The following is a 26159-nucleotide window of genomic DNA, read 5'->3' as shown; positions in this document are numbered from 1 at the left end:
TGGGCGGTGCCGCTCCCGGGCTGTCACCGCCCCCGGCTGTCACTCGCCAGCCGGGTCGCGCTCGGGGCCCACGGCGTTCCCGGGTGGCGCAGCGGACCGTCACCCCTTCTGTCCGCGGGAGTTTGTCGGCGCAGCTCCGCCATGGAGGCGGGGACGCCGGGGGGAGTCAGGTAACGCAGCCTGGTAGCTCCTCGGCCGGCCCTCTCCTCGCTCCCGCCGTTGCCGGGGTGGCTCCACCGGTTTCGGCGGGGAGCGGCGGCGAGCGGAGCCGGCCCCATCGAGCTGGGGGGCGGGCGGAGCCGTGTCGGTGCTGTCCTGCTGTCCCCGCCGCCCTGCCCTGCCCTGCCCGGGCACAGCCTGCCGCGGCGGAGCGGGGCAGCCAGCGGAGTCCGCAGCGCGATGGGTAGTTCGGGCTGCCCTGGGTTAAATGCGGCAACAGGCGCCCGAGCTTGGAGAGAAACCCCAAAGGACGTACGTGTCTTCAAGCAAAAATGGGAAGGGCTAAGTGATCTAAATATATGGTCACTGTGAGATCTCGGATAGCAATCCAGGACTTTTAATTGTGACTGAGCCTCAGTGAGTGCCGTCTGCATTTCCTGTGCTGCATGTATGTAATTAATAAATGTTCTATAAACAGTGCTTTATCTGCCAGAACTAATACCTTATTCTCTTCTATGTGTGTCTGAACCCAGCATGATCTGGGAAGTATTTTGATGATAGACACTACTGGCATCCCATTTTCTTTCAGGCAAATCAAAAATTTACTGTCATCTAATTAATCTAAAAATTACTTCAAGCTTAAACATAACATAGAGCTGTCAGCAAGATCATCAGAAGCCTCCGTCCTTTGTTGGTCCCAGTGAAGTTTGAAGAAGAGGGTGCAGGATTACTTCCGTTCTGCCAGTCCTCCCCATGTCTCCATTCTTATTACTGGAATGTAATAATTAACTGTAATGACTGCAGAGGGAGGTCTGGCTTCAAAATGCAAACCCCCAAGAATTCAGCTGTGCTGAAATTCAGCTCTTTTAGTCATAGATTCAATCATGTCTCAAAATATTCAAAGTTTAAAAGGAAATGGCACAGCATGAAACTAAATGTATTAAAAATTCTTCCTATATCTAAACACACTAGTTCAAAGTCCATCACATTTTATGTTGGACCAGAGTTTTCTGTACTGTCTTTAATCCTAACTACTCTTGAAAAAGACCTCCAATCATGTGATTATTCAGCAGGTGTTTGATGAACATATTTAAACAGTTTCTTTATCTACTCTTCCTAGCATCCAAGATGAGGCTGTGGACAAAAGCACCTTTAAGAAATGCAACCAGATTGCTTTTTACAGGTATGGAGAATTGTAGTGTGGTGGTTGTTTTTAAACTAGTAGTATTAAGAGGTACAGGAAATCGTTACACATTGATTTTTTTTATCACAGCAAGTCTTCTACTTTCAGGATTTATCTTTCAAAGACGAACGTTCTACTCACCTGTCAGCAAGCAATAATTAGCAAATTTTAAAAGGTGTTATCTTACATCCAGAATAGCCCCAGCAATATTTTAACTACAGGTGCACTCAGATGCAGGTTGCTCTCTTGATGTGGATGTTTCTTGACTATCTGTAGTTCAAAGCAGCACAACACTCAATAGGAGCCATTAAACTGTGACAATAACGTACATGATTACAGTCCTGTTAAGCAGGTACCTTGGCCAGAATTCAGCGTGAAATCTGAATTCTAGCTCACAAGTCCCTTAAAGCTAGCCTTATGCTAAGTCATCCTTCTCTTTCCATTTCTAAATGTGCTATCTCTCAACTTTTTTTTTCCTCCCAACCTCCATTGGATGTTCTATCTTGTGTTAGCTGACTGAAAGGAATGATTGCCCATTTTTTATACCAGTTAGTCACTGACATACTGGGTTTATTAATGAAGAAGTTTCTCTTTAAGGTAGCCTCCAAGACGCTTATCTTCAAATAGCTCGTAAAAACCTGGGCTTGGCATGGAGCATTCTGCAAACTGTTGAAAGAGCCTCTGTTTCAGGGTTTCTGTCTTGAAAACATTATCAGGGCCAAAAGCTGTAGTCAAAACTCTGTAGTCAAAACTCTGTAGTCATCTGACTTGTTGAGAAACCATTTCATCAGTATGTATTCAGGAGGTTACAAATTACAGACACACACTGTTTCATCACCCCAGCATGTTTATTGGGGTGTTGCAGGGATATATGACAGAAAGTGAAAAACAGATTATTCACTTGAAATTTCAGGGATCAATGGAAGAACAGTAATTAACTGTACAGGTTAGACTTGGACACTTGAATTAAGTCTATTATTGTTGTAAAAAACCTTATAAATGGGTGATTGAACCCCTCTAACATCTCATTCATAAACATTTAGGTGTGCTCAGAACTATATTCCTTCTTTTTCCTCTTGACATGAGGTGCTAATAATTGTATTTGAAAAAATTCAATACAAAATTATTAAGTAAACATTTCTAAAAATATTATGTCCCTTTCTATGATATAAGCTAAAAGAACTGGGGAAACCAAAAATAATTTTCTGTCTTGACAGGCGTCAGAAACTTCTACATCCTGGGAATTCCTTGTATCGAGTACTGTTGGATTCAGTCATATTAAGTGATGAGAATGTAAAATTCCAGATTATTCATGAGGAGAATAAGGTGAGATACCACCTAGCATAAGAAGGAGCTTGCAGAAAGAGCAGTGAATATTGTCAACAAGACTGACAATATTTGCAGGTTTTGAGATTCTCCCATGATAGATATTTGAGAGATAATGCAAACTATCAGCCTAAATATGTACTTACTGGTCAGCATTTAACTTAAAAAGAATTTTAATGGCTTTATGAAAACAGAGTTCTGAATAGAACTCTTTTTATGTGAAAAATACTTTTAATTCAGTTTTCCCGACTATTTCAAAATATTAAGGTTTTTTCTGTAACGGAATAAGAGGAAGTATATTCCAGCACCTCCTAACCATTCCTGGTTTTCCCTCTGTTTTCTCAAAGGCAGTTTTTTGGGAAAAGGAAGTCATCTTTGCGTTTAAGATGATAAACAGGAAAAGGATTGTCTTCTATTTATGTAGTTTAACAGCCTAACAAGTAGCACATTTACACAGAGAATAGGTAACCTAATCCATGCTTGGATTATGGGAGTTTGGAGCTACAGCTCAGTTCCATGCTCTGAGCATCACACTGTGCAGATACTCTGCATAAAAGCATTTTCCGCCTCTTTTGTTAATCCTGACCTTCTTTACAGTCAGCACAGAATAAGGAACCTTTTTTTATCTAGGTTTTAAGGAATATGAAAGACTGAAGCATAGCAGTGAAATTGTACCAACTTTGATGTCAGTGTATAATACTGCTGTTTTCTGTGCTGCTTTTGGGGAGAGAGCTGCAAAATGCTGAATATCAGAGGCTTGAAGATAAAGAGTTCACTTAAAAGGCATTGTCACTTCAAAGGGGTGAAGTAGAGTTAGCTGGTGTAAATTCATATGGCTGATGATTTTTACTCAACCATGCTAAAGAACATTAAATCAGAAAGCAGACATGTTGGGTTTTTTTCCAGACAGTACGTGTTTGGTGATGCTGTGTTAAAAATAAGTTGGTATATTTTATCCTTACCAGTTTATCTGTTCATTTGCTCACAGGTTCTTCTACAAGTAGAAATTTATGAAATAGAAGGCAATATTTTCAGGCTTAAAATTGATGAGGTATCTCCTCTCAGAGCAAGATACAAAGTTCCTGATGTTCTTATAAAGGAGCCTACCACCCAGAGGCAAGTGATGGGTGATCTAGGTGATGATGATTTAGTGTCTTAACAACTTATACAGTTTCATTTAATTTCTCCCTTCTTTATGTTACAGTACAGTTGGCTCTCTACAATATAAAGGTGTTACAGGAAGAGAAAACAAAAATGTCTGTGGTTAATTTACTTTCAAAAAATCATGTTAAATTCATAGGAGAAAGTTCTATCATACACATAAGAAACCTGAGATGTTATGACCCAATCAGAAAATAGCCTGCTTGTTACGATGCATAATTTTTGCCTAAGGCATTACCTGTAAATGTGAAAGGAATGCAAGCTCTGGATAGTTTTCATGGCAGTTCTGTAGCCACTTTTTGCATTATGCAGTTAACTGTGAGCACAGCATGTATTTTTGGCCTTCTTTGGCTCAACATTAGCCTTGAGGTTTGTGTAATGTGTGCAGGTATTCTTAGCCCATCTTTTGTATCAAATTGTTATTTAGTTAAGTGGATTTCATGTGCTGCTGATTCATATAAAGCTGTTGTTGGTTTTCATTTGCCAGACTGTTCATATCCCACAAGGACGCAGGTATTTTGGTTCTGTCAAGTGTTAATGAGGACTACAAACTTCAAGTCACAGCAAACCCCTTCCAGGTTGAGCTACAGTCCAAGGGTGAGACTGTTATGAGCATGAATTCCAATGGGTTGTTGTATTTTGAGCACCTACAACCACCTCCCAGTGACAGGTACAGTATCTGTCTATCACATCATTGTATATACTGGTTGTGCTGTAGCTGAAGATAAACAATTCTATACAATTGCAATTTCTGGAAGTTTTTGTGCACTGAAACATGTCTTCTCTTTTACTTCATAAGTACAAGAAGTACACAGTGAAGTTTTAACAAACAAATTCTAGATCAATTAGCTGCAGACTGTTTTAATCCCTTTGCAGCAGCCATGTGCAAAATGCTAACTTCATTTAATGGCCAATTCTGCAAAACACTAAAGGATCCTGGTACCCCTTGTCTTTCTTGGGAATGAGTGATGGTAGTATGATGGGGTTATTAATTTCATCTTTTTTGTCACTAAATTTACTCTTTAAGTAAGTGTTATTCACTCTATAAGCACTTGAAGCCAAGTTTTGTTCAACTTGCAATGTGCCATATAGCTGCAAGATTTCACAGGTCAATCACCCTGCAAAGTGCTGGAAGGATGAGAAACCACAATGCAGGGTATGTCATGACTAACAAATGGGAATAGCAAGTGTTTCTCTTATAGAGCAATATTTTAAACATTGTAATTAACAGAGAGCCCTTAGCAGAATGATAAAGAAGTGAGGATCTTCTGGGTGGGTAAAATGCTGATGCAGATGGAAATAAACATGAAAGGCCAAGAAGTCAACCTAACTCAAGTATTGAGTGAATGTTATTTTAAGGCATTGAGTATTAAAATGATTTGCGAGTTAAAGCTCTCAACTATGGCATCAATTTTCAGAATAGTCATGCACCAAAACTCTTACATAATGTACAAAGCAAGGCATGGTGCTATTTTAATTTTCTGTTTGAAATCCTTGCTTATGTTAACAATAAATTGATTGTTATCAATTATATACTTCTGTGTATTTCTTTTCACTAGAAAACCTACAGCACAAAATGAGGAGACAACAAGCGATTCCTCTAAGGTAACCCAGGCTTACTACAATTCCAGCATGAAGATTTTCTAAAAGAGAATTAAAATCACATGTTCATTTTGCCCCATACCATTTTTACAAATACAGCCTAACCACTTTCAAGAAGGACCTGGTATAACTTACTGAGATATTTTACAAATTCATAGTTAAAGGAAGATTCATGTGTTCTATGATGTAGAAGTCATTGGTAAGGTAGATTTAGCACAAACATGTTTTTTTCTATAGCCTTTTTATTGCTAATTTATTTCTCTTTTTTTCTTTTACTTGATCTGGGGTGAGTGTGTAAAGGGGAGTTTTGTGGTGACATTTGTAATTTTCAAATTCCTTGTTCGTTGCAATGAGAGTTTCTAGAGAACAAGATCTTTTTTATAACAGTCAAAAAATATGCTTGCAGAAATAAAATTGTCTCTTAAAATAAACAGGGTCCTGGCAGTGCATAGAGGCACACAGCAGTTTTCCCAGGAGGCTGGGTTGTATCTGTGATATAATTTTAGCCTCCTGTAGAGCAGATGGCTGTTTACTCTGCTATGCTCTTATAAATGGCAGGAGCTGTGCTGCCTTCAGCATACTTATGTCTGAGCTCTGATTTCTGCCAGGGTAGTCACACAGCTGCAGGAGGTCACGTCCACTTATTGTGGGATGAATGTAGAAAACTCTGAAAGACACTGCAAGAAGTGGAAATTCTAGGACAATGAATGACAGGACACAAGGAAACTAAAAGTACCAGTTACAGACACTCCAGAGTGTCTGGAGATTTTTTCTGTTGTCTGACCTTTACTGTTGGAGGGAGTCAGTTAGTTTCTGTTTGTATGGGGTTTTTTTCTGTTTGGTCCCATCCCTGCAATTTGCATTTCATAAATTTATTCAACATCTAGAAGAAACACATTTTTTACAGTGAGAATAAGCACTCACTGGAACAACCTCCCCAAGGATGTGGTGTAGTCCTCATCACTGGACGTTTCTCAAGATTTGTTTGGACAGGTTCCTAGATAATCTCATCAAGGTTTCCTTTACCACTAAAGGGTTGACCAGATGATGTTTTAAGGTCCCTTCCAAACTGGGCTATTTTATGATTCTATCCAAGACCTCAGATACAACTTTTATCCTGTAGTGGACTTCATGTGCACAACATGTATGTGTCAGTTCTTCAGTGTAAATTCCTGCAGGAGAATCTGGTTTGTGTTTTGGATTTATTTACATTAACCATATTTGTCAAAAAAAGCAGTTCACAGTGTATAAATCTCATGTGAATAAACATATTTTCCCTAGAAATACATTATGTGAGCACTTACCTTTTCTAGGCTTAGCTATTTCTATTTGTGCAGGAAAAACAAGAGGATCTAGGTCTCTGGCAAGAGAAATTTGGCAGTTTCTTAGACATCAAAGCTCATGGTAAGTCTCAGTATAGTTCTGAAAACAACTTTACTGTTTTGTATATACTTGTGTTCATTCATATTTCTGTCTTCTTTCTTTTTAGCTGTTAACGTTTATCAATGTCTCACTTGCTCCTGCTTTTCAGTTGCTTTAACTTTCTTTTAATTAGAAATCAGTGATGGGTAACAATTTGACAGAAATTCTGCAAATACTCATTAGATTTCTGTTCAAGAGGGAACACATTAAATGTGACCCATTTCATCAACTCACTGTGGGCCATTTCTGACACAGCATTAACACTAGCTGCATTGTCTGACTGTACATGTTTATAAGGTATATAATACATTATTTCCTTTTCTGTTTTTAGTATTAGTACATAAAATTGATTCCACCTGTAGTATATTCTCATGACGTATGAGAAATTGTGGTATCTAAGCATTTATAATTGTCAAAAAGAAATTCTTTTGAAGTAGGGACTAAAAAAGCAAACACTGAGCCATCATAATTGATAGGAAGAAGACTGTAGACATGTGAGAGTGGTAGCTCAAATACAATTCAAATTATCAATTACCAAAGTATATGATGTTCTGCTGTCTGTCCCATTGTGTTCTATATTAATTAAGTTGGTTAGCTTTGTCCATTACCACTATCATGCAGACTTTTATAGCAACTAGCACTACCCAGCAGCTAGAGTAGGAAGGGGGAAGTCTGAAAGCAATTCCTTTTGGTAACAGAAACTCCTTCAGTTCATGGTCAAGACACAGAGGGCAGAAAGCTATTGCCCTTGTTGTTCATGCTGTATCTCATGATTTAGGCCAGCATCATGTTTTTCTGTTTTCTGTGTCAGAGAAATAAAGTCTGTCTGATCAGATTCTGATCCTGAAGCCATTGCTTGTCAGTCTGCAGGATGTCTGGTCACCTGCCAAAAGTTGCTCTGGATTCAGTAATGTGACAGGGTGATATCACTGGTAGGGACTCTTGTGCATGCTGCTTCCCTGGCTAAGGCTGAAGAGAAGAGCAGTGGAAAACAGGCAGCTCGGACTCTGAAGTCCACTGTGCTGCAGAGTTTGGCTTTTAGGTACTGGGATAGAAACAGAAGATATTTTAAGCAGTTTTACTGCAGAATAAAGAAGTGATCAGTGATTACATGGATTTGGGGAATTTTTTCTGTTAAAGTGCTTAATTTTATCTTATTAAGAAGTTCAAAATCAGAATAAATAAAATAAAATCTGTTTCAAACATTACCTCTATAGTAATAATAAGTAATGGAAGTGAAGTTTAAAGGAAGCATGAAAAAGTTAATTATTGGAATATTCAAACCTATTTTATTTTGGTTTATCCAGTTGGGTTGCTCTGCTCTGTTGCTTTCAGATAAGCCCGAGATTGGAACTCTGCATTCATATAATTTAATGTTACTTCCTCAGGTCCTACTTCTGTAGGCATGGACTTCTCTTTACATGGATGTGAACATGTTTATGGAATACCACAACGCACCGAAACACTTCTTCTCAAAAACACCAGGTGAAGATGTCAGATTGCTGATAAATGCAGTGTGGGTTTTTTGTTTGGTTTTTTTTTATAAAAGAGAGATATAACTTTGTATTAATAATTTAATGCAGACAACAGCTTAAGATATGTATATCATAGTGTATATTTTAATTTAATGATACAGCAAACTGAATTGTAATCCCTGTCCATGTGGAGTAAGTTGTTCTGCTTTCCCTACTGTGCGATTTCATGAATGGCCTCTTCTGTTCTCTCTCAATTTTCCATGCAGTTTTTTTTCTGAATTGCAGGATTGGTCATGTTTTAGCAAAATTCATGAACGAGAAATTCCATGAGAATGGAAGAGTTCAGAAATCATATTTTAGGATTTAAAGCAAATGCACAGTAGTCTCATTGGCAGCAAAAATCTTGTTTGATTCAGATAGCGAGGACCAAAGCAAAGAAGCAGGAATCTGGGCACTCCATATTTCAGCTCTGGATGCTAAACAAAAGACAACACAGAGCACTAACTGAGTATTCACTAAGTTTAGTGGCACAGCAATAGAGTTAAAATAGGCCTAGTTCAAGATGCTTGCATGTAACAAACACATCTGTTTGTTTGTCCTAGTGATGGTGATGCCTACCGGCTTTATAATTTGGACATTTTCGGCCACAAGATACATGACAAAATAGGCATTTATGGTTCAGTGCCCCTTCTCTTAGCACACAAGCCTAACAGAACTTCAGCGATCTTCTGGCTGAACTCTTCAGAAACACTGGTGGATATTAGTACAAAGGCAGTAGCTGAGGTGAGAGTCATTCAGTTTCCTCAGAATTTAATAACAAAAGAAAACACTTTAGATCAGGGTCAACAGGAATATAACAATGCTATTGGGAATTTATCTTTTGCTTGTTAATGAAGAATTGTCAGTCTCTTCCTCCTGTACTCCCTATTACTAAATTTGTTGTATTAACCCACTGAAAAGAACAAAGAGATAACTCCTTTCAAGAGCCAAGTTATAGATCTTGTATCTTAACAGATCTACTGGAAAAGGCAGAGAGCAAATATGCAGAAAAAATCTACACAGGTGGATGTGGCAGGCAGAAAAAATGGTGGACAAAAATCTTGACAATCACTTGGATTTGAGGAATTCTTATGAGTATTTAAATTATTGGAATAGCCACACATTTCTGCTTAGCAGGCTCATTCTTCTGTGGAATGTAATTGACCTTCAAGACACATAAAATGTTCAGGAAAGGAACTCTTGAAACACAAAGATATGAATTCTGTTAAAATTGAAACAATGACAAAAAAGCAAATCTTGCTTTTCCAGAATTGCATTATTATGTGGTTAATTTTTTTTTCTCTTTAACTTATGATGTAGATATTACTCAAAGATCCTACAGAAAATGCATGGTCTTTAATTATGGAAATGCTTTAATTATTTTGCCACTCATTACCCATTTTTTCTCAGTAACTATTACTCTACTTTGTGTAAGCAGTATGCAAGGTAAAGGATTTGTGAAGGATAAATAGGAAACATTCAGTATGTATTCCTAATACCTGCCAGGTATGTGTTAGTGAATTTTGTGTGTTTCCCTCTTTGCTCCTTCGTTGCATAAAAGTTTGGTAGAGAGAGAGATTGAGTTTTACCTTGTTTCCCTTCTAAGTACATTCCATCCAGATCTGCTGCAGAGACTGCAAAGCAGAGAGCAGTGCCTCTAACTGATGTACGTTGGATGTCAGAAAGTGGGATCATTGATGTTTTCCTGCTGATGGGACCCACTCCATTTGATATCTTCAAGCAGTTTGCACAACTGACAGGTACTAACTCTCACAATTGGAGTCATTATGGCACACTTACCCGAGAGATTCTCTGAGGAACATGCTGTACCCAAGAGTGGGTCAATATTTACTTAGCCCATTGTGTGCACGAGACCAGTTGTTCCCAAGCTGCAGCGTGTAGATCAAAGGCTTGTACTTTGTGAAGACAGGCCTCCATTCTCATTTTCCCTAGCATTTGCAGCTGGTCAAACTTGGCTCTAGTTGAGAAGCCAGCATAATTGCTGCTATCTGAAACTGCGCCCTTCGATGAAGAGGTGAAACACAGGGGACTAGACTGCCAGTCAGTCTCAAGACATGCCACCTTATAATGTGGAAAGACTGAATTTATGGAGTAGTGTGTCCTGGAGACTACAGAAAGATAGGTAACTCTCCAGTATGTCCCTTAGGGAAGGGAGCAGAGATGTCATGCAGATAGACCATGCAGATACCTTGAGTCTCTAGATAATTTACATTTACAGTTTTATCTTCATTCATATACTTTTCCTAGGCACTCAAGCCTTGCCCCCACTTTTTTCTCTGGGCTACCATCAGTGCAGGTATAATTATGAGGATGAGCAAGACGTCAAGGCAGTGGATGCTGGCTTTGATGCACATGACATTCCTTATGATGTGATATGGCTGGACATAGAGCACACAGATGGCAAGAGGTATTTTACTTGGGATAAACAGAAATTCCAGAACCCCAGAAAGATGCAAGAACATCTCAGGAAGAAAAAACGCAAGGTAAATAATATAGCAGGAAGAAAGACAGTATTTCTCAGCCGTGTGAATCTGCACTATCTAGCTTTAACTAGGGTACTTCAGATACTGGAAACAGTTTAACTACAACAGGGTAACAGCCTGTGTTGCCATCTGGTGATGCTTCCAGCATGCAAGCTATCTTGTTTAATTCTGTTCCTCATACCATTTTATTATTTAGTAGTTTGTTCTGTATCCTAACAATCTGGCTAAATTTGATCCATATGAAACTCGATCTTACAGAAGCAGGTCAGTGCTGTCACTGATGAGCACAGCAGAAAATTTTTCTTCTTAACACAAGCTTTCACCATTGGCAGTTTCTGTGGTTGCTTGAGTTTTTCTTTTGTGTTTCTGTACTTCTGTTTTTACAGCTAAAATATTTTCCTTGGAATTACAGAGGTATTAACATTTAGGCAGTATCCTCAAGTTGTAGAATTGCTTAATACTTGATCTTTGCCACAAGTCAATGAATAGGGGACTGCTGAAATAGCATTCAAGTTTTATAATCTCTTAGTTGGAGCTATAGTATTTCCTCAGTTCTGCAGCAAAGGAGCAGAGTGTAACTGCAAAATACAATACCTGTTGCTATTGTATGCTACACGAACTAAAATGAATTTAAATGTCTTAAGTCATATGATTTTAAGCAGGCACATGAACACAGAAGTGAGATTTCCCATTCACAGAAAACAGCAGTGAATTAAACATAGTGTTTTTAGGGGTTGGATTACTTGCTTTTATCCAAAACAATGGCTTTTGTCCTTTATTTCAGAGGGGTGAGTTCATGCAGTCCTTGTAAATTAAGATCCTGTACATGTGCCTAGCGCTGTATGTAAAAAAACTGCATTTTAAAATAAGTGACACAGCTATCTTCTTTACCTGAGATGAAGTCATTCTCTGCCTTTTATCAAAAGTGAACTCTTACTGTTTTATCAAGCACAGTTGATGCTAATGATGCATTTTATTTTCTTACCCTGGCAGCTTGTGGTCATCGTAGATCCGCATATTAAGGTTGATCCCTCATATGCCCTGTATTCACAGGCAAAAGACAAGGGATATTTTGTAAAAGACAGAAATGGGCAAGATCTTGAGGGCATCTGTTGGCCAGGTAAAAAACACTCTGTCTTTATCTTTTAAGCTGTTTATTTTAAAAGTTTTGCAGAATAGTTTAATTGGTATCCATGGAAGTGGAATTAAAATTTTATAATCCTTGCATTTTTTGTAAATATTAATAATTTCAAAGACTTTGTGGTTTTTTGGTAAAGTCATGTTCTAACCGCCTCAGCTGCATAGCTGCCTCTGTTATACAGATGGTCCAAGTGCCTAGAACTAAAAAAGTTGAATTTGTTGATGAGAACAGCCATTCCTCTTCCCAGCTTTTCTCAGATACAGAAATGTAGTCTGGTCTGTTGCAGTGAGCACAGCTTCTGTGGGTTAGATGAAATTCAGTGAACCCTGATCCTGAAGACTGATTCAATAGTAATACAGTGATTTGACATGTTATTTTTCATGAGAGATCTCATTGCAAGGAGGCAAAGGAGGTTGTCCCCTTTCTTTACAGACAGGAAGCCCACAATCCTGGCAAAGGAATGATTATGGGAAAAATCGAGGACATATCACAACTTCTAGTAGCATGGCAGGATGTATTTATTCATCTTCTCAGTGACACTTTCCTGTCTGAGCTCAGAATACCAGGGATGTTGTCTTTTCCTGACTTCTTGTCCAGATGTGAACACATTTCAAACTGTTAGCAGTCATCCTTAAATGGTGCTGAGCTGCAGACCTCCGCAATCTTCATGTGTTGACCTTCAGAACATGGCAAGGGGTGCACTGAGTTCCAAGTCAGCCTGGAACTTGCTCTTCAACTTTTTTTTCAGAAAAAACAGCAACTACATAACTGCTGCCTATGAAAAGCATTGCAGCTTTAGGCCATTGCATTTAGGTGAAAAGACAATGTTCTTAAAATAAGGTAAATAATTGGGATCCCCCACATCCACAGGTTCCTCTTGTTACCCAGATTTCACCAATCCTGAAGTGCGAAAATGGTACGCAGATCAATTTGCCTTCAAAACATACAAGGTTTGTATTTATTTGCTCTGATCTACATATCCCTGAAAGCCTGAAAAGGGAGAAAAAAGAGGAGACACTGTCTAAGCAAGTTCTTGGTCTTTGTACCTCTATTATTGTAGTGTAGAGGAAAATATCTTAAAGCTGAAGTACCACAGGAAGATTTTCTCCATGGACTTACCTGCACTAAGATAGTTGACACCCATGTGCCGCCAATGAACATGCTCACTTAGTTGCAGCTGTAGAAGGAACAAACTGCAGGCGTTTTAAGAGCCCATAAACTAAAACAGCTGCTGCTATTCCAGCCTTTACTACCATGATAGCACAGAGGAGTAATGTGGGAGTGTGCTCTCACAACTCAGTCACTTCATTCTGCCCAGTACTGAAAGTGTCAGGGTGACCATTGCTGGATACCTCCAGTTCCCCTCACCTTGCCTCAAAGTTCTGGTTTGCAGCAGAGTTGCTGAAACCACTTCCTTGGTAGACATGAATAGTAGGTATTTCCTATGCTGCTTTTCCTCTCCAGTCTTTCACCACTGGCCTTCTTTGATTTTTCCTCATTGTTATTTTATGCTTCTCTTTTCCCTGCCTCTTTTCTCTCACTGGAAAGCAGGGATAGCAAGCTCCTACTGAGTTTTGTAAGAATTGCAAAAATCAAGTGGCCTAGCAGGCTGCTACCCTGCCTGCAAAGTCATCTAAGAGGGGGATGAGATGAATGGCTGGCAGCTTTCAAGTGACCTGAGAAGTGTAATTACCAAGTCTTGCCTTTGTGCCGCTGTTTCTACTCATACCCTAGACTGGTTTGACACCCACTTGAGATAAACACACTAAGTCACAGAATTGGCTCTGTCACAATCTAATTGCAACCCTGTGTCACAGGCATCCACGAATATCCTCTTTGTATGGAATGATATGAATGAGCCTTCAGTCTTCAAAGAGGCAGAACTAACAATGCAGAAAGATGCTGTGCACTACAACAACTGGGAGCATCGGGAAGTACACAACCTCTACGGATACTACCAGGTAGAATACCTGGAGACACAAACAGCAGTTATTCTCATGGAGTATAATGTATGGTACTGATGTGGTACTTTACACAGAAGTAAGTATTCTGTAACCTTCATCAAGGACTGAAACTCTGCTGTGCTAGATATTGCAATATTTGAAATTAACTGTGATTGGTCACAAGAAAATGTGACAACATCTGTCCCTTTATACCATAATAATGTAAATTACATTGGCTGTGACTGTACATCATCAATAATTTTTTGTTCACATATATTCTAATGAGAATATGTTACTTTATAACAGGTATTATTTATGGGTCCAGATTTCTTAATTTTTCTGCCTTAGATAGGCTAAAAAGACAGTGTAGAAAATACCCTAATAAAGAGTTTGTCTTCCTGACTTCTATATTCATGATTTTCAGCAAATGGCAACTGCGGAAGGACTCATCAGACGTTCTTCAGGAAAAGAGAGACCATTTGTCCTCACACGATCTTTCTTTGCTGGATCACAGAAGTATGGTAAGTAAGGATGCCTTCCTTGCTGCTTTGTTCTACTAGGTTTGATAGTAGTCTAGAGATGACAGAAACTGTCTTAGAAATATTGATGTGGTAAGCTTGTAACAATGCAAGTGATTAAAAAAATCAGGAAAGGCTGGCAAGGTGTGTACAAGTCAAAGGCAGAACAGCAACCTGTGTCCTGTGCCAAACCAATACCTGCTGTTATTGCGTATTTCAGGAGCATGCATGTATGAAGAAAAGAAAGGTTTAAATGTACAGCAGTTCCCAAATAGTTCATGATTATTCTTGTCTTCTTTCCTTAACTGCAAGCATAAACTGAGGTATACATTCTATTTTCCTGTGTAATGCTGAAACTGGGTATTTCCAGGGGCAGTATGGACTGGAGACAACACAGCAGAGTGGAGTTACTTGAAAATATCCATTCCAATGCTTCTTACCATCAACATGGCAGGGATTTCATTCTGTGGAGGTAATGTGTTTCTCACTGTGCATAAATGGTGCCACCAAGCTTGTATTTGCAAGGTAGACTTCAGCACAGATGGTGGAAAGCTCAACAGCCCAGTGCATTTCCAGGCAATTTCTCAAATTAGTCTGGTTTCAGAAGCCTGAAACCTGGCTCTCACCATCATGTCTCTACTAACTTTTGTGCAGTGTTTGTGTTCCATCTGGAGCAGCAATCCTCAGGTGGTGTTCTGTAGCCTCACTGTGATGGCCCTCTGTCACTGGGAAAGTCACTCACTTAGCCTTCAAAAGCTCTCTTGAGATTTTTTTTTCAAAGCATAATTTGTTGCACCAGTTTCTCACTTTTATTTGGACAAGCAGCTGCCCAACAGCAGAACAGCAAGCAAACTGTGAAATGCATGGATTTATACACTTGGAATGTTTGTTAGAGGAGAGCTTCACATTTTCCAGAACAATCTCCAAAAATGTGTATTTTCATTTGTCTGCGCAATATCTAGCTGATGTGGGAGGGTTTATTGGAGATCCAGAACCAGAATTACTTGTTCGCTGGTATCAGGCTGGAGCCTACCAGCCCTTCTTCAGAGGTCATTCTAACATGGAGAGCAAACGGCGCGAACCGTGGCTCTTTGGGGAGAAGAACACCCAGATCATCAGGAGAGCCATTAGAGAGCGCTACGTCCTGCTGCCCTACTTATACACTCTGTTCTATCGGGCACACACGGCGGCCGAACCCGTCATGAGGTAAGAGCATGAGTCAGGAGCCTCAGGGCTTACCTGCAGGAACTGCTTGGAGAAGGGAAGTTAAATTGCCATCTCTTACTTTTGTAGTTACTTATTTGAGTATTAAAAGGGAAAGGAACACGCGAAAATTCTGATAATACTGAATTCTTTTTTCATGCATTCTGCAAGCTTTGTTAGGGTTCTCAGAAGAAAATTATGTTTTGAGGTTTTTTTCCAAGTGACACCTGGAGCACACTAATTCAATAAACACTTCACAGTCTTTAAACACATTTTTAAAGTACTGTGGACTTCAAACTTCTTGTCATGATAAAGAACATTTATGGAGTAGTCCAACCGATACATATAACAGACTCTGAACTTGCTGATCTAGAAATGTAAATGCCATTTTGCCCCTGCTGAAAATATTTGTTACTGCTTAATTGTTATTGTTATAAAATCTTATTTCATATTAATAGTTTTATCATTTAATTCTGCAATATTCCTTATAATGCTTCTTTTAGTAGAGAACTTAATAATCTAGAACACAAATGAAATTAGAAAATAAGCATTTGTTTTGTTACTATCTAACCTCTTAAAAATGTACCTCAATGGAACTGAATGCAGCACTTCTTTGAGGAAGAGATGAATGTCAATCTCCCTGGTATTGATTTCTGTGAGCTTGAGGTTGCCCTAGAACTGTTCTTTTGCACTCATTTACTTTTACTTTTTGTTATGCAGATGCATCTTAGAAGTTTTAAAAACATAGAGGTCTTTTAGACAAGGGCTGAGTGGTTTGAGTTTTGAAGATGATTTGCATTACAGATATAGTGTGAGAGTCTGCACATATGTAGGTAGTAAATGTATCTGTTTTATGCACTGACATAGACAGTGCGTTTCTGTCTTTCTTGAAATGAAACTTTTGTTGACGTGTGAACTGCCCACAGTATTAAATCACACTTTATTGTATTAAGTTTGCTCCAGTAGGTTCAGGATTAGAGAGGAAGTATGATATTTTCTCACTGAGACAAGCACAATGGAAAATGTGTCTCATTAGCAAGCACATGAACAGCCAGGCTGCAGTGAACAAGGGGATGCATATGAGTCAGCAGGTGAGCCAGGCTTTTGTGTAAGGAAACCCAGACCCTGTCTCTTAGCAAGGTATTATTGTCATAATTTCTCAAACTTTAAATATACAACTCCTGTTCTGTAACCAGGTGGTTATTACACTACCCTTCTTTGAGACTGAAAATGAGCTTCTGGTGTAGGTTTTTCAGGCGTAGCCAGGGGAGACTTCTTATAAAAGCAGCAGTGAGCTGTTGAGAACAGGAACGCCTGTGCTGCAGGGACTAGCTCATCAGATGCCAGCGTTGCTGGCAGATGGGAATACAAAGGCTCATTCATCTCTCCTTTGACAGAAGGAAGGTAGATGTAGTGCAAGGTTGTAAGGAAGAAGTCAGGAGGGAAGAAAATGAGGCCACAGGATGTAAAGATAGGTATACTGGAGTGTCTTAACCCTTGCTGTACTGGGGACTCCCATCAGTGACTCAAAGGGGTACTTTGAGTCACTGACACAAAAGATTTTGCCCTATCTTCAGTTCTTGATAGCTGTGCCTTGTAAAGAGAGGGAGAAAATGGAGCCTGAAAATGCCAGAAGGATTTGAACAGGTTGATTGGAGAGGAAAAAATTAACTGAATTTCATTATCTTTCTTTTCTACAGGTCTCTCTGGATAGAGTTTCCAGAGAAAATGGAAACTTTTGATGTGGAAAATGAGTACATGTTGGGTAAGCAGGTGTCTTATTCTCTCGAATTTGAGTTAAATATTTTTGATGTGATGCATGACAAAAAGAAAACATAAAAACACTGCTCAAGATTTAAAAAAATATAACTGAATATTGAACTTGAGAGCTTTTTAAGGGACCTAGTTTGAACAGCACTTTGAAAATAGGGGACATGGGAGATGCAAAACCTGAATTTTATCTCACTAGTCACTTTTAAAAAACATGGTTGGTTTTGACCTGAAATATCAAGTTCCCTGTAGCAGCAAAGATCACAGTATACTTCAAAAATGGCAGTAGCAAACGACTACTGATTGGTTTTTACTGTGGTATGGCTGGCTGCTGAAGTCAGTCAGCCATCAGCTCCTGACATCCCTTTTCTTTCAGTAGGAAGTGAACCTAAGCATATGATGTGCCTAAAATGGCTGTGGGAGGCTGACAACCCCAGAGCACACAGGTGATCTGGGGAGATGCAGCTTTTAGGACCACATCCATGTTTTTGTTTTGCTTCAGGAAATGCTTTATTGGTGCATCCAGTCACAGAGAAAGAGGCCAAGACAGTGACAGTTCTGTTTCCAGGGTCAGAGGAGGTAAGGATGTATATGAATTGCTCAGCTGTTCAGTCCACAGAAGGATTTTATGCAGAAACCTTCCAGCTCCCCATCTCATAACTGCTGAGCACTACTTTTGTGCTACTGTGAACCCTTCCTTCCATCTCAATGCCTTGCTTGCTTGGCTCACAGTAAATTTACGTACTTGCTTTTCCAAGAGCTGCTGCACAAATTTCAAGTCACCTACAGTTTAAATCTCCCCTCAAGGCTTGCTGCTTCTCATCAATCACATGAAACAGCTTCCCTAAATTGTCAATTTCCTTTTTTCGTGTATTTCTCTTTGGGTTAAACTTCTCATTTTATGTGGGGGGAAAGGCAACTTTGAAGAAATGTCATAAAGAAATCAGAGGGAAACTGTGGGGAGGGAAAATTTTAACAAGGAAAGACAAGCCTTAGTAGTCTGGGACATGCATAGCAAAGACCGACACTTACAGAGAGCAGTTCCTCTCTGAAGTAAACTTATCTATCCACAGGATGGCACAGTGGTCCACTCCTACAAATTTGGCTACAGCAGCTATGAAGGGAAGGAAGGGAAATTAATTGGGGAAAAGAGTTGCTAAGGTAAAGCCTGAGACTCTAGAGAGTAAGCAGCAAAAGGAAGTGTATGAGGCCATGCAGAGCCTTGTGACTGCACTAATGCACCTGAGCACACTTAGAATTCTTCTCAGTATAAGGAGAAAAACAGACTAGCCTTTCCAGACAAGCAGAGAAAAATATTTTTATCAAGGTCTCTGTGGCAATTGACTGCTTGGCACACTTAAAGCAGTTACACCTGCTGGCAGGTGTGGTGCACGGGAGATTCAGATGCAGCTCTATTTTGTTACCTGTTATTAGCAACTTTTTTGTTAATTTTCACTTCAATATAAATATGCTTTTTTAAGAACTAGATTTAAAAAAAAAACCTTTGGAAGTGTTTCATTGTTTTGCACTTCCAGATGCTTTAAGACCTACAAGACATTATGCAAACTGTACAAAAGTTCAGATTATTTTTGTGCTTCAGAAATGATAATTTATTATTTTCATTTGGAAGGTCATTTAATTTAAAAAGTAAATGCTTTTTCTTGCATGTCAAATAGATTGTTACGAATAGTGACAGGTTAAGCAGGAGAGTAACTGCATCTGCAGAGGGAACAGATCTTGGCATATGTGTGATGCTCATTCTTTTTTCATTTTTTCTAGATTTGGTATGATTTCAGAAAATTCAAACGAATGGAAGATGCAGGCACAGTGAAGATCTCAGTAACACTGGAGAATGTATGTTTATGTTCAAAATGCTACTTGCATTGAGCAGAAGAAAAAACCCCAAGTTTTTGTTTTGTCAATGTTCAGAATCAGAAAAGTGACACTGCAATTTCCTTGTAGAAATGTAATCTAAAATAGCTTTTCTACAAAAGTCCCATTTCCTTTATTGTTAGGTTGAACATTATTGTGCCCTGGTGGTAAAGTGAGATGATATAAGGGCGACTTGTCCAAGCAAAATTATTTTCTTATACACATACTGAAAGTTACTACTATTCCCATCATTAGTTGAATTATTTTCTTTATATATTCGTGGTCAAATTTAATTTCTAAGTTTTGAGCAAACTTCTGTTATCTCTGATCCTTGTTAAAATTACATTATCAGAGTATGGGAACCTCTCTACCCTGGCTTTGCTTTCTGCAGATTCCTGTATTCCAGCGGGGGGGCACCGTGATACCTCTGAAGACCACAGCTGGAAAATCCACTGAATGGATGATAGATATTTCTTATGAACTCCGCGTGGCCTTAGACACAGAGGTACTCTGAGATAGTGTTCCCTTTCTACAGAGATGTCTTTTACTCCATCTGACCTTTGTAGGCCCTTGCTGCCTATTCAAGCAGCAAAATGGCATCTACATTTGAGTGCCCAATGGCTCTTCTCCCCTTGTGCTGTTTGAGGGGACTCTCACCTCTCCCCCACTGTTCCCTCTAAACATGACTATCTGAGCACAGCAGAGGCAGAACATTTTTCTGACCTTTTTCAGTCCTTGTCTAGTCCCTTGGAGGAAGGAGCAGAGAATGAGGAGGCCACAAATTTCCTCTTGGGCACAGAGAGGAAACTTCCTACAAGTGTCATTTCTAATAAATGAGGTGACACATGGCACCTGCATCAATTTACAAAACCAGGATGTCCAGCACCCTCAGAGCTGGATTGCCTGAGCCTTCCAGGGATACAAGTTGCTAAAGAAAAATAAACACACACCTTCAATATGAGGCATAACATACAGTGATACATTTTAGTTTCATTATTCAACACTAGAAGCTGCTGTTAATTTGTGTTCTGTCTGGTGTGTTTCTCAGGACTGTGCCATGGGTGAGCTCTACGTAGATGATGGGCATTCATTTCAGTATCTCCACAAGAAGCAGTTCCTGTATCGGAAATTCACTTTCCACAAGAACATTCTCTCTTCCAGGTAACAGCAGTTATGGACAAAAGCCACCAACACACTGTCACTGGAAATGCCTGTTCTAGTTCATGAGGCCCTCTTGCAAATGTAGCAGTATTAGTCTCATCTGTTGCTTAGTGAAGTCCCAGAGTGTGCAGAATCTGTCCTAAAACTGCCAAAGTAAACAATATTCTTCGTAAGTCTGAGGGCAGTAACACTTGAATACTGAGTTGTCTCATATTGTTCCAGTCTAGACAAACTTGACATTTTGATTTGAAGTTTTTTAGAGCTTTTTAATAAAAATTAAATTAGTTACAAAATTAAACATAATTTTGTCTCAGATTGAAATATCTTACTTGAAAAAAATGTTATTATTAGCTTTAAATTTATATTTAGGAGTTTTAACTACTGTTTTCTTAAAATCCAGAACCTTTCTGGTTTGTCAAAGCCATGCTTTTTGCCATGAAACAACTTCTCAAACCATCTTTCTTCTAACTGAAATCTGTTATGCGGTGAAAAATTAGCTGACAATGGGAGAAAGTTTTACTTGTTTTTGAGATAAAGGTAAATAGAGGAAAGGAAACCTGTATAGGGAGCTTTCAGGATGAAACTGAAGTAATAATATTTGTGTGATACTTAATTTATATGAAGTAATTTTCTTTTTTCAGCTGTGTAGATGAAAGCGGACAATACCACACTGCATGTGTAGTTGAACGAGTGATAGTTCTGGGATTTGGAAAGCAACCCACTTTGGTGACAGCCAGTCCCAAGGGTAATGAATTGACTTCTGTTTTACTACAGATTTGAAATTCTTTTGCTCTGCTGCCATTCACTAGGGGTGTCAAACTGACAGGTCTATAAAGGAAGTGTTACAGCATATGAAGCCTCTGTTTAGTTTTGTTCACTTTTTTTTTTTTATATCAAGGACAGAATTCAGTGAAAGGAGCCAGCAGCTATTCACCACTAATACTGCATGCAGAACTGAAGGACACTGGCTTTGTAAGGCAATAGATAAATGAATAAAAGTGATTTGGAATGAACAAGTTCAGACAATGTTGTCCTGCATAGAACATGAGCAGAGATGGCACTTCAAATGAAGGCCCATTTGCTCAGGTCTGTCAGCCTGCCTAACAGGCAGACAAACCCAGATTTACTCTTCTGTTTCCATGCTCATCCAAAAGCTCTGCTCTGGAATTCCTGACTATACGGGCATCTCCAGAAGTTGCAAGGGATATGGATAAGGCAGTAGCATCTACAGAAAGAGCTTATGGTTCCTGGTTGCTTTCCGAGCCTGTCCCTTCACTTTGAGAGTCATGGGGAAATGGACTTTCTGCTTCCACCTGTCAAGGGTGCTTTGAGGAAAACCTGTGCAGAAACCAGGGTTATTTTTTTCAGAAAAATCCTTGAGTAGTTCCACAGTTTGATGTACCAAAGTTTGAAAGATCAGAAAAAAAGAAATAGTTACTTTCTTATTCCGCTGCATTGTTATGTGTATGAAGGGAAGATTTGATTTCTATTTCTTTTTTAATCAATCCTTTCCACCAGTGGCACAGACAGCCAGAACTAAAAACTGTAGAGAGTCATGTGTAACTGTGTTTCAGAAGGATTCTTCTTAAATTAAATGGATAACTTTCTTGTCCTCTTCAGATGGGAAAAAAAAGGAAGTGGTTTTCACATACGATACGAAGACCTCTGCGCTGACACTGGAAAACTTAGCCCTGAGTGTTGATGCCGACTGGGAGATCAGTATCAGCTGAAAGGAGAAGCAACTTCTTCAGAGAAGCTGTTCATTGAGAGGCTGAGGAGAAATAAATGTGGAAGACTTCAGATGTTCACTTGAATCCAGTGAAAACAAACGTATTTTCCACCAACACACCCAAACTAACATTTCTTACAATATTTCTTCTACAGCACTAATTGAAACTCATATAACTTTACTGTTCAGCAGAAGTAATAGCACAATGATTGTATCTTTGGGGAAATGAGCTAAATTTTTGAGCTAAATAGCTAAATTAGCTATTTGTATTAGGCTAGCATCAGTTAGGCATTAAGCTTCAGTTCTGCCTTCACTTGCAATAAAAATCATGAATTGACAGGGTGAGATCTGGGCTCGTTGGCTCGGGGATTAATATAAATGTTTCAAAGTCTCACCATTCAGAGACTGGAGCTCTTGAGGAGATGGGGGCCAGTTTGACAAGCAGCGTCAGCAGATATGATAAACACAGAGGTTATCCCCAGAGTTCTGCCTGCCAGCTGCCTGCTGAGAACAAACACAGAAGGAGCCACCCACTTCTGCTTTCCAGTCCTTATGACAATGCAGAATTAGCTGGTCTGTACAGGAAAGTAAACAGCAGGCTCGCCAAACAGCTCAGGCACTGAAGGTGAGGTTTGGGTAGGTTGTGCCAGTCAGTTGTGCAATAGTAGAAGACAGTAATGTGGTAGTGCAGAAGGCTCTCCAATAGCCAGCTTTGAAACCTGGATTTCAAAAAGGCACAGGTCCTCATAGTTGCAGGATTGGCTTAGGATAGCAGCTGTACACTCACAGAAACACTTTCCATGTTATTGCTCCTCTCCATCTGCAAGTACTACTTAAAAAAATAGTTTTCTGTCAGGAAAAAATTGGTGCTGATGATTGAATGTCATTGATTAAAGCCAGCCCGGTGAAGGAGCTGTGCTTTTCCACGTCTTCCAACTCTTGCCAAGGTTTGGCTTCCTTTACACAAGTTTTAGTGATGTCACTTTTTAGTATCTGGCTGAGGTTCGAGATAGGCATTTATGAAGCAAATTTTAATTTTAATGGGATTAATGCTGCATTAATTCCTCCATTCTGTTACAGCTCAGCCTAATGTTCCCTTGCCTCCTTTTCCCACTATCTCTGCAAACAGAACTGGTACGTCCTGATGCTTGGCTCCCTTGCAAAAGAGACTCATCCTGAGTCTCACATCCACTACATCCTGCCGGTTCCCTCAGGCCTTTCTGTATTAGACATCTCTTCACAGGCTGCCATTGCTCCAGTTTGTTTAGCCTTTCCATTTGCTACACTTGTCACCTATATTATTTTAAAACCAGTTCTGCTTTGCGTCAAACCTGAACATGCCATTCGTTGTGATTCTGGTTTTTCTGCATTTCTAGTTTACTTAATTTCTTTTAGTAAGATAAAGAAATATTTTCTGAAAACACCCGTAAATTAACTCGTAGGAAACAGAGAAGGATGATCACCATTTTTGCCAGCTAAAGGTAACATAACATTACTAATCCACCCTCAGCTTAGTCAGTCATTCCCACCTGCTGCTGTTTGTCCTCTGCAGGGCAGATTTCTGGGAATAGCAAGCGTAAGAGCAAACTCTGAGTACTCTGCTCTTGAATACTCAAACGTAGTTTGTTCCCCACCAGACCCTTAAGTTCTTTTTTATTCTGCAGAGCTATTTGTCAGCACCTTCCAGGAAACAGTGTGAGCCTCCACTCCAGGAACTGGCAGCACAAGAAATGTTGTGCTTAATCCAGATGTGTTAATCCAGGTAGAATAGCAGGAAATAGATCTTTTACATTTGTGAAAAGAGAGATAGACTCTATTTTTCTATCACCTTTTAAGTTTTGGTTGATGGTTTCTTACAATGTTTAAGCATAGCAGTGCTCCTGACAGGATATAGTTATTTTCTGGGGCAATTTAATTAAATATTTTAACTGCTGTTTCTGAAATTGGAAAGTGAAATAAAGTAATAATGAAGCAAGTTACATGCCTTATTCCTTTCAACCTTCTTTCTACTCTTCAGAATCACCAGTGAGTGTTCTTCCATGGGTATCTGGTTAAAGTGAATGACTAGCTTTTATGCTCTGGCCCTCAGTAAGACACTTACACCATAGTAAGTACTCATAGGTCAAATTTTCAGTGGTATGAAGTCCCTAACTTCTGTGGATTTCAGTAGGAATTAGTTGCTGAAAACCATAGCAGTTGTGTCTTTAGATCTGAGAAAATAAATTTCAGCAAATGTGATTTACATTGCTGTTTATAGTAACTCACATACTCATCCACATATTTATGCCGTAAATGAAGAAATAAATTTGCAGTACATCTTTACAAAAGAAATAATCAAATTCAATTAATGAAAACAACTGGAGAGAAAACTTCATAAAAAGTAAATAGCAATATTAACATTTTAGATTAGTTCACTAAAGAGTAGTTCATTGTTACTGTCTGAACAGATCAGCTGTTTGGGTACTTCTCCTTGCAGTAAATTCCATCACATATGGGATTTAATTCCTGAGAACTTATTTTGCTTTGTGTATTAGACAATCTCCTCTATGGAAAATAGTGTTTAAAGACACCATTTGTCTTTAACTGGCAACTCCTCTTTAAAAAAAAAAAAATCTGTCCTTTAATAAATAAGAAAAGGAGAAATTGTATTTTAAATAGGTGTAACTCCTGAACATACCTAAACAGCAACTTTGGCTTAGAAGTGAGAAGTGCATGTCCACCTGCCATTCCATATGCAGGTGCTGGCTGATCTGTTAGCTATAGCAGTAGCAACAGTTCATACCCTGGCACTTGATGACTGTCCCAATAGAAAAAAAACCAAACAAAATGCACTGCTAATCATTTACTTGATCCTCCCCAGCAGCCCACAAAGAGTTTGTCATGTTCTACTACTGACAATTCTTCCAGAAACAGAGCTCTGTATTTGAGACATGCACCATTTTACTGGGCAGAAAGGGAGAATATGAAAGAAAAAACATATGCACAGGCTGCAAAATGAGCATTTTTGCTGAAGTTGTGCGATGAAAGGCCCTAACATCTCACTACTTGCATATCCTGCAAAGAGTGACACATGGCTCTGCCAAACTGTCCTGCAAAATAATGGCAAGTATGAGATCTGCAATCCTTGCATCTAAATGTAATGAGGAAGGGTCAATTCTGCATCTGGAGAACCCACCCTGAAACAATTGCATTCCTATCTTCACAAATGCTTGAATCTTTTGCAAGTGCCCTGTTGGTGCAAGAAGGCTTGCATTCATGATAAAAAGAAAAGGATTTAGGCCACCTAAATGGCCTAAAAGACTGATTATTAATATTCCTAGAGGTTAGTCAAGCTTGCCAACTATATTACCTTCTTTAAAAGTTCCCCTAGTGGAGTTTTCTTTAATGAGTTGTAGAGTTTGTCCATTGCTCTGTTGATTTGAAATATGTAAACTGAGCAAATGGCTGAGAAAATAAAAAAAGGAATCAGTGCTTTGGAAAATGCCATAGCCCCAGGGCAGAAGGTCAGCAGTGTATATATGAGCCAGAAATGAGTATCATTAGTCAAAAATAAAACCGATGTCAACCTGTGATTGAAGACTTTGCAATCAAAGAAAAATCAAGGTATTACAGTGCTTTTCTCAACATATAAGTATTGTCACCATTTGAAGAACTGGTTACAGAGAAAATATGTGTTTAGATTTTCTCTCACAGGGGCTGTGAATTTGTCCCATATCCCACTGTTGTGTGACAAAATATATGTGCAGAGTCAGATGTTTCCTTCAACATTGGTATATCCCAACACACAGAGAATGGCCTAGTTTCCACACTAGACTCTTTATCAACTTTTCTCCCCCTACACAAAAAGTTGCTTTTTTCATGGGAGGTAGCTATTACCAGGTGAATCTTAGTGCTGCCAAACTACTCTCCAGAGGAACCAAACCCAGCTGGCAGGTATTGACCTGACCTCAG

At 39.2% G+C, this 26159-nt stretch overlaps 1 protein-coding gene across 6 annotated transcripts; it reads left to right on the top strand.

Annotated features, from left to right (window-relative positions):
* Positions 1 to 15: 15 nt before the first annotated feature.
* On the top strand, positions 16 to 24183 carry GANC (glucosidase alpha, neutral C). Of its 6 annotated transcripts, XR_014852642.1 has the most exons (25): positions 16 to 170; positions 1280 to 1342; positions 2560 to 2668; positions 3657 to 3784; positions 4317 to 4499; positions 5389 to 5434; positions 6769 to 6835; positions 8242 to 8338; positions 8931 to 9111; positions 9974 to 10127; positions 10636 to 10871; positions 11865 to 11991; positions 12883 to 12962; positions 13830 to 13973; positions 14380 to 14476; positions 14844 to 14945; positions 15436 to 15679; positions 17377 to 17441; positions 17949 to 18025; positions 19226 to 19300; positions 19710 to 19823; positions 20367 to 20479; positions 21121 to 21224; positions 22100 to 22833; positions 23873 to 24183. XR_014852642.1 is itself a non-coding variant. In XM_085062313.1 (24 exons), exons 1-24 carry the CDS (start codon positions 142 to 144, stop codon positions 22207 to 22209), a joined length of 2745 nt encoding a protein of 914 aa, XP_084918439.1. In that variant the 5' UTR covers positions 16 to 141; the 3' UTR covers positions 22210 to 24183. The 6 variants fall into 6 exon arrangements, 5 of the variants coding, with proteins under 5 accessions (XP_084918439.1, XP_084918441.1, XP_084918440.1 ...); XM_085062313.1 differs by having other exon boundaries at positions 22100 to 24183; XM_085062314.1 differs by lacking the exon at positions 16 to 170 and adding an exon at positions 196 to 471 and having other exon boundaries at positions 22100 to 24183.
* The last annotated feature ends 1976 nt before the right edge of the window (positions 24184 to 26159 follow it).

The sequence above is a fragment of the Lichenostomus cassidix genome, chromosome 5, assembly GCF_008360975.1.
Source record: "Lichenostomus cassidix isolate B80296 chromosome 5, HeHo_3.0, whole genome shotgun sequence".
Lineage (NCBI taxonomy): Eukaryota > Metazoa > Chordata > Aves > Passeriformes > Meliphagidae > Lichenostomus > Lichenostomus cassidix.
The sequence above is the reverse complement of the archived record's forward strand: the minus strand, read 5'-3'. Positions and strand labels throughout refer to the sequence as shown.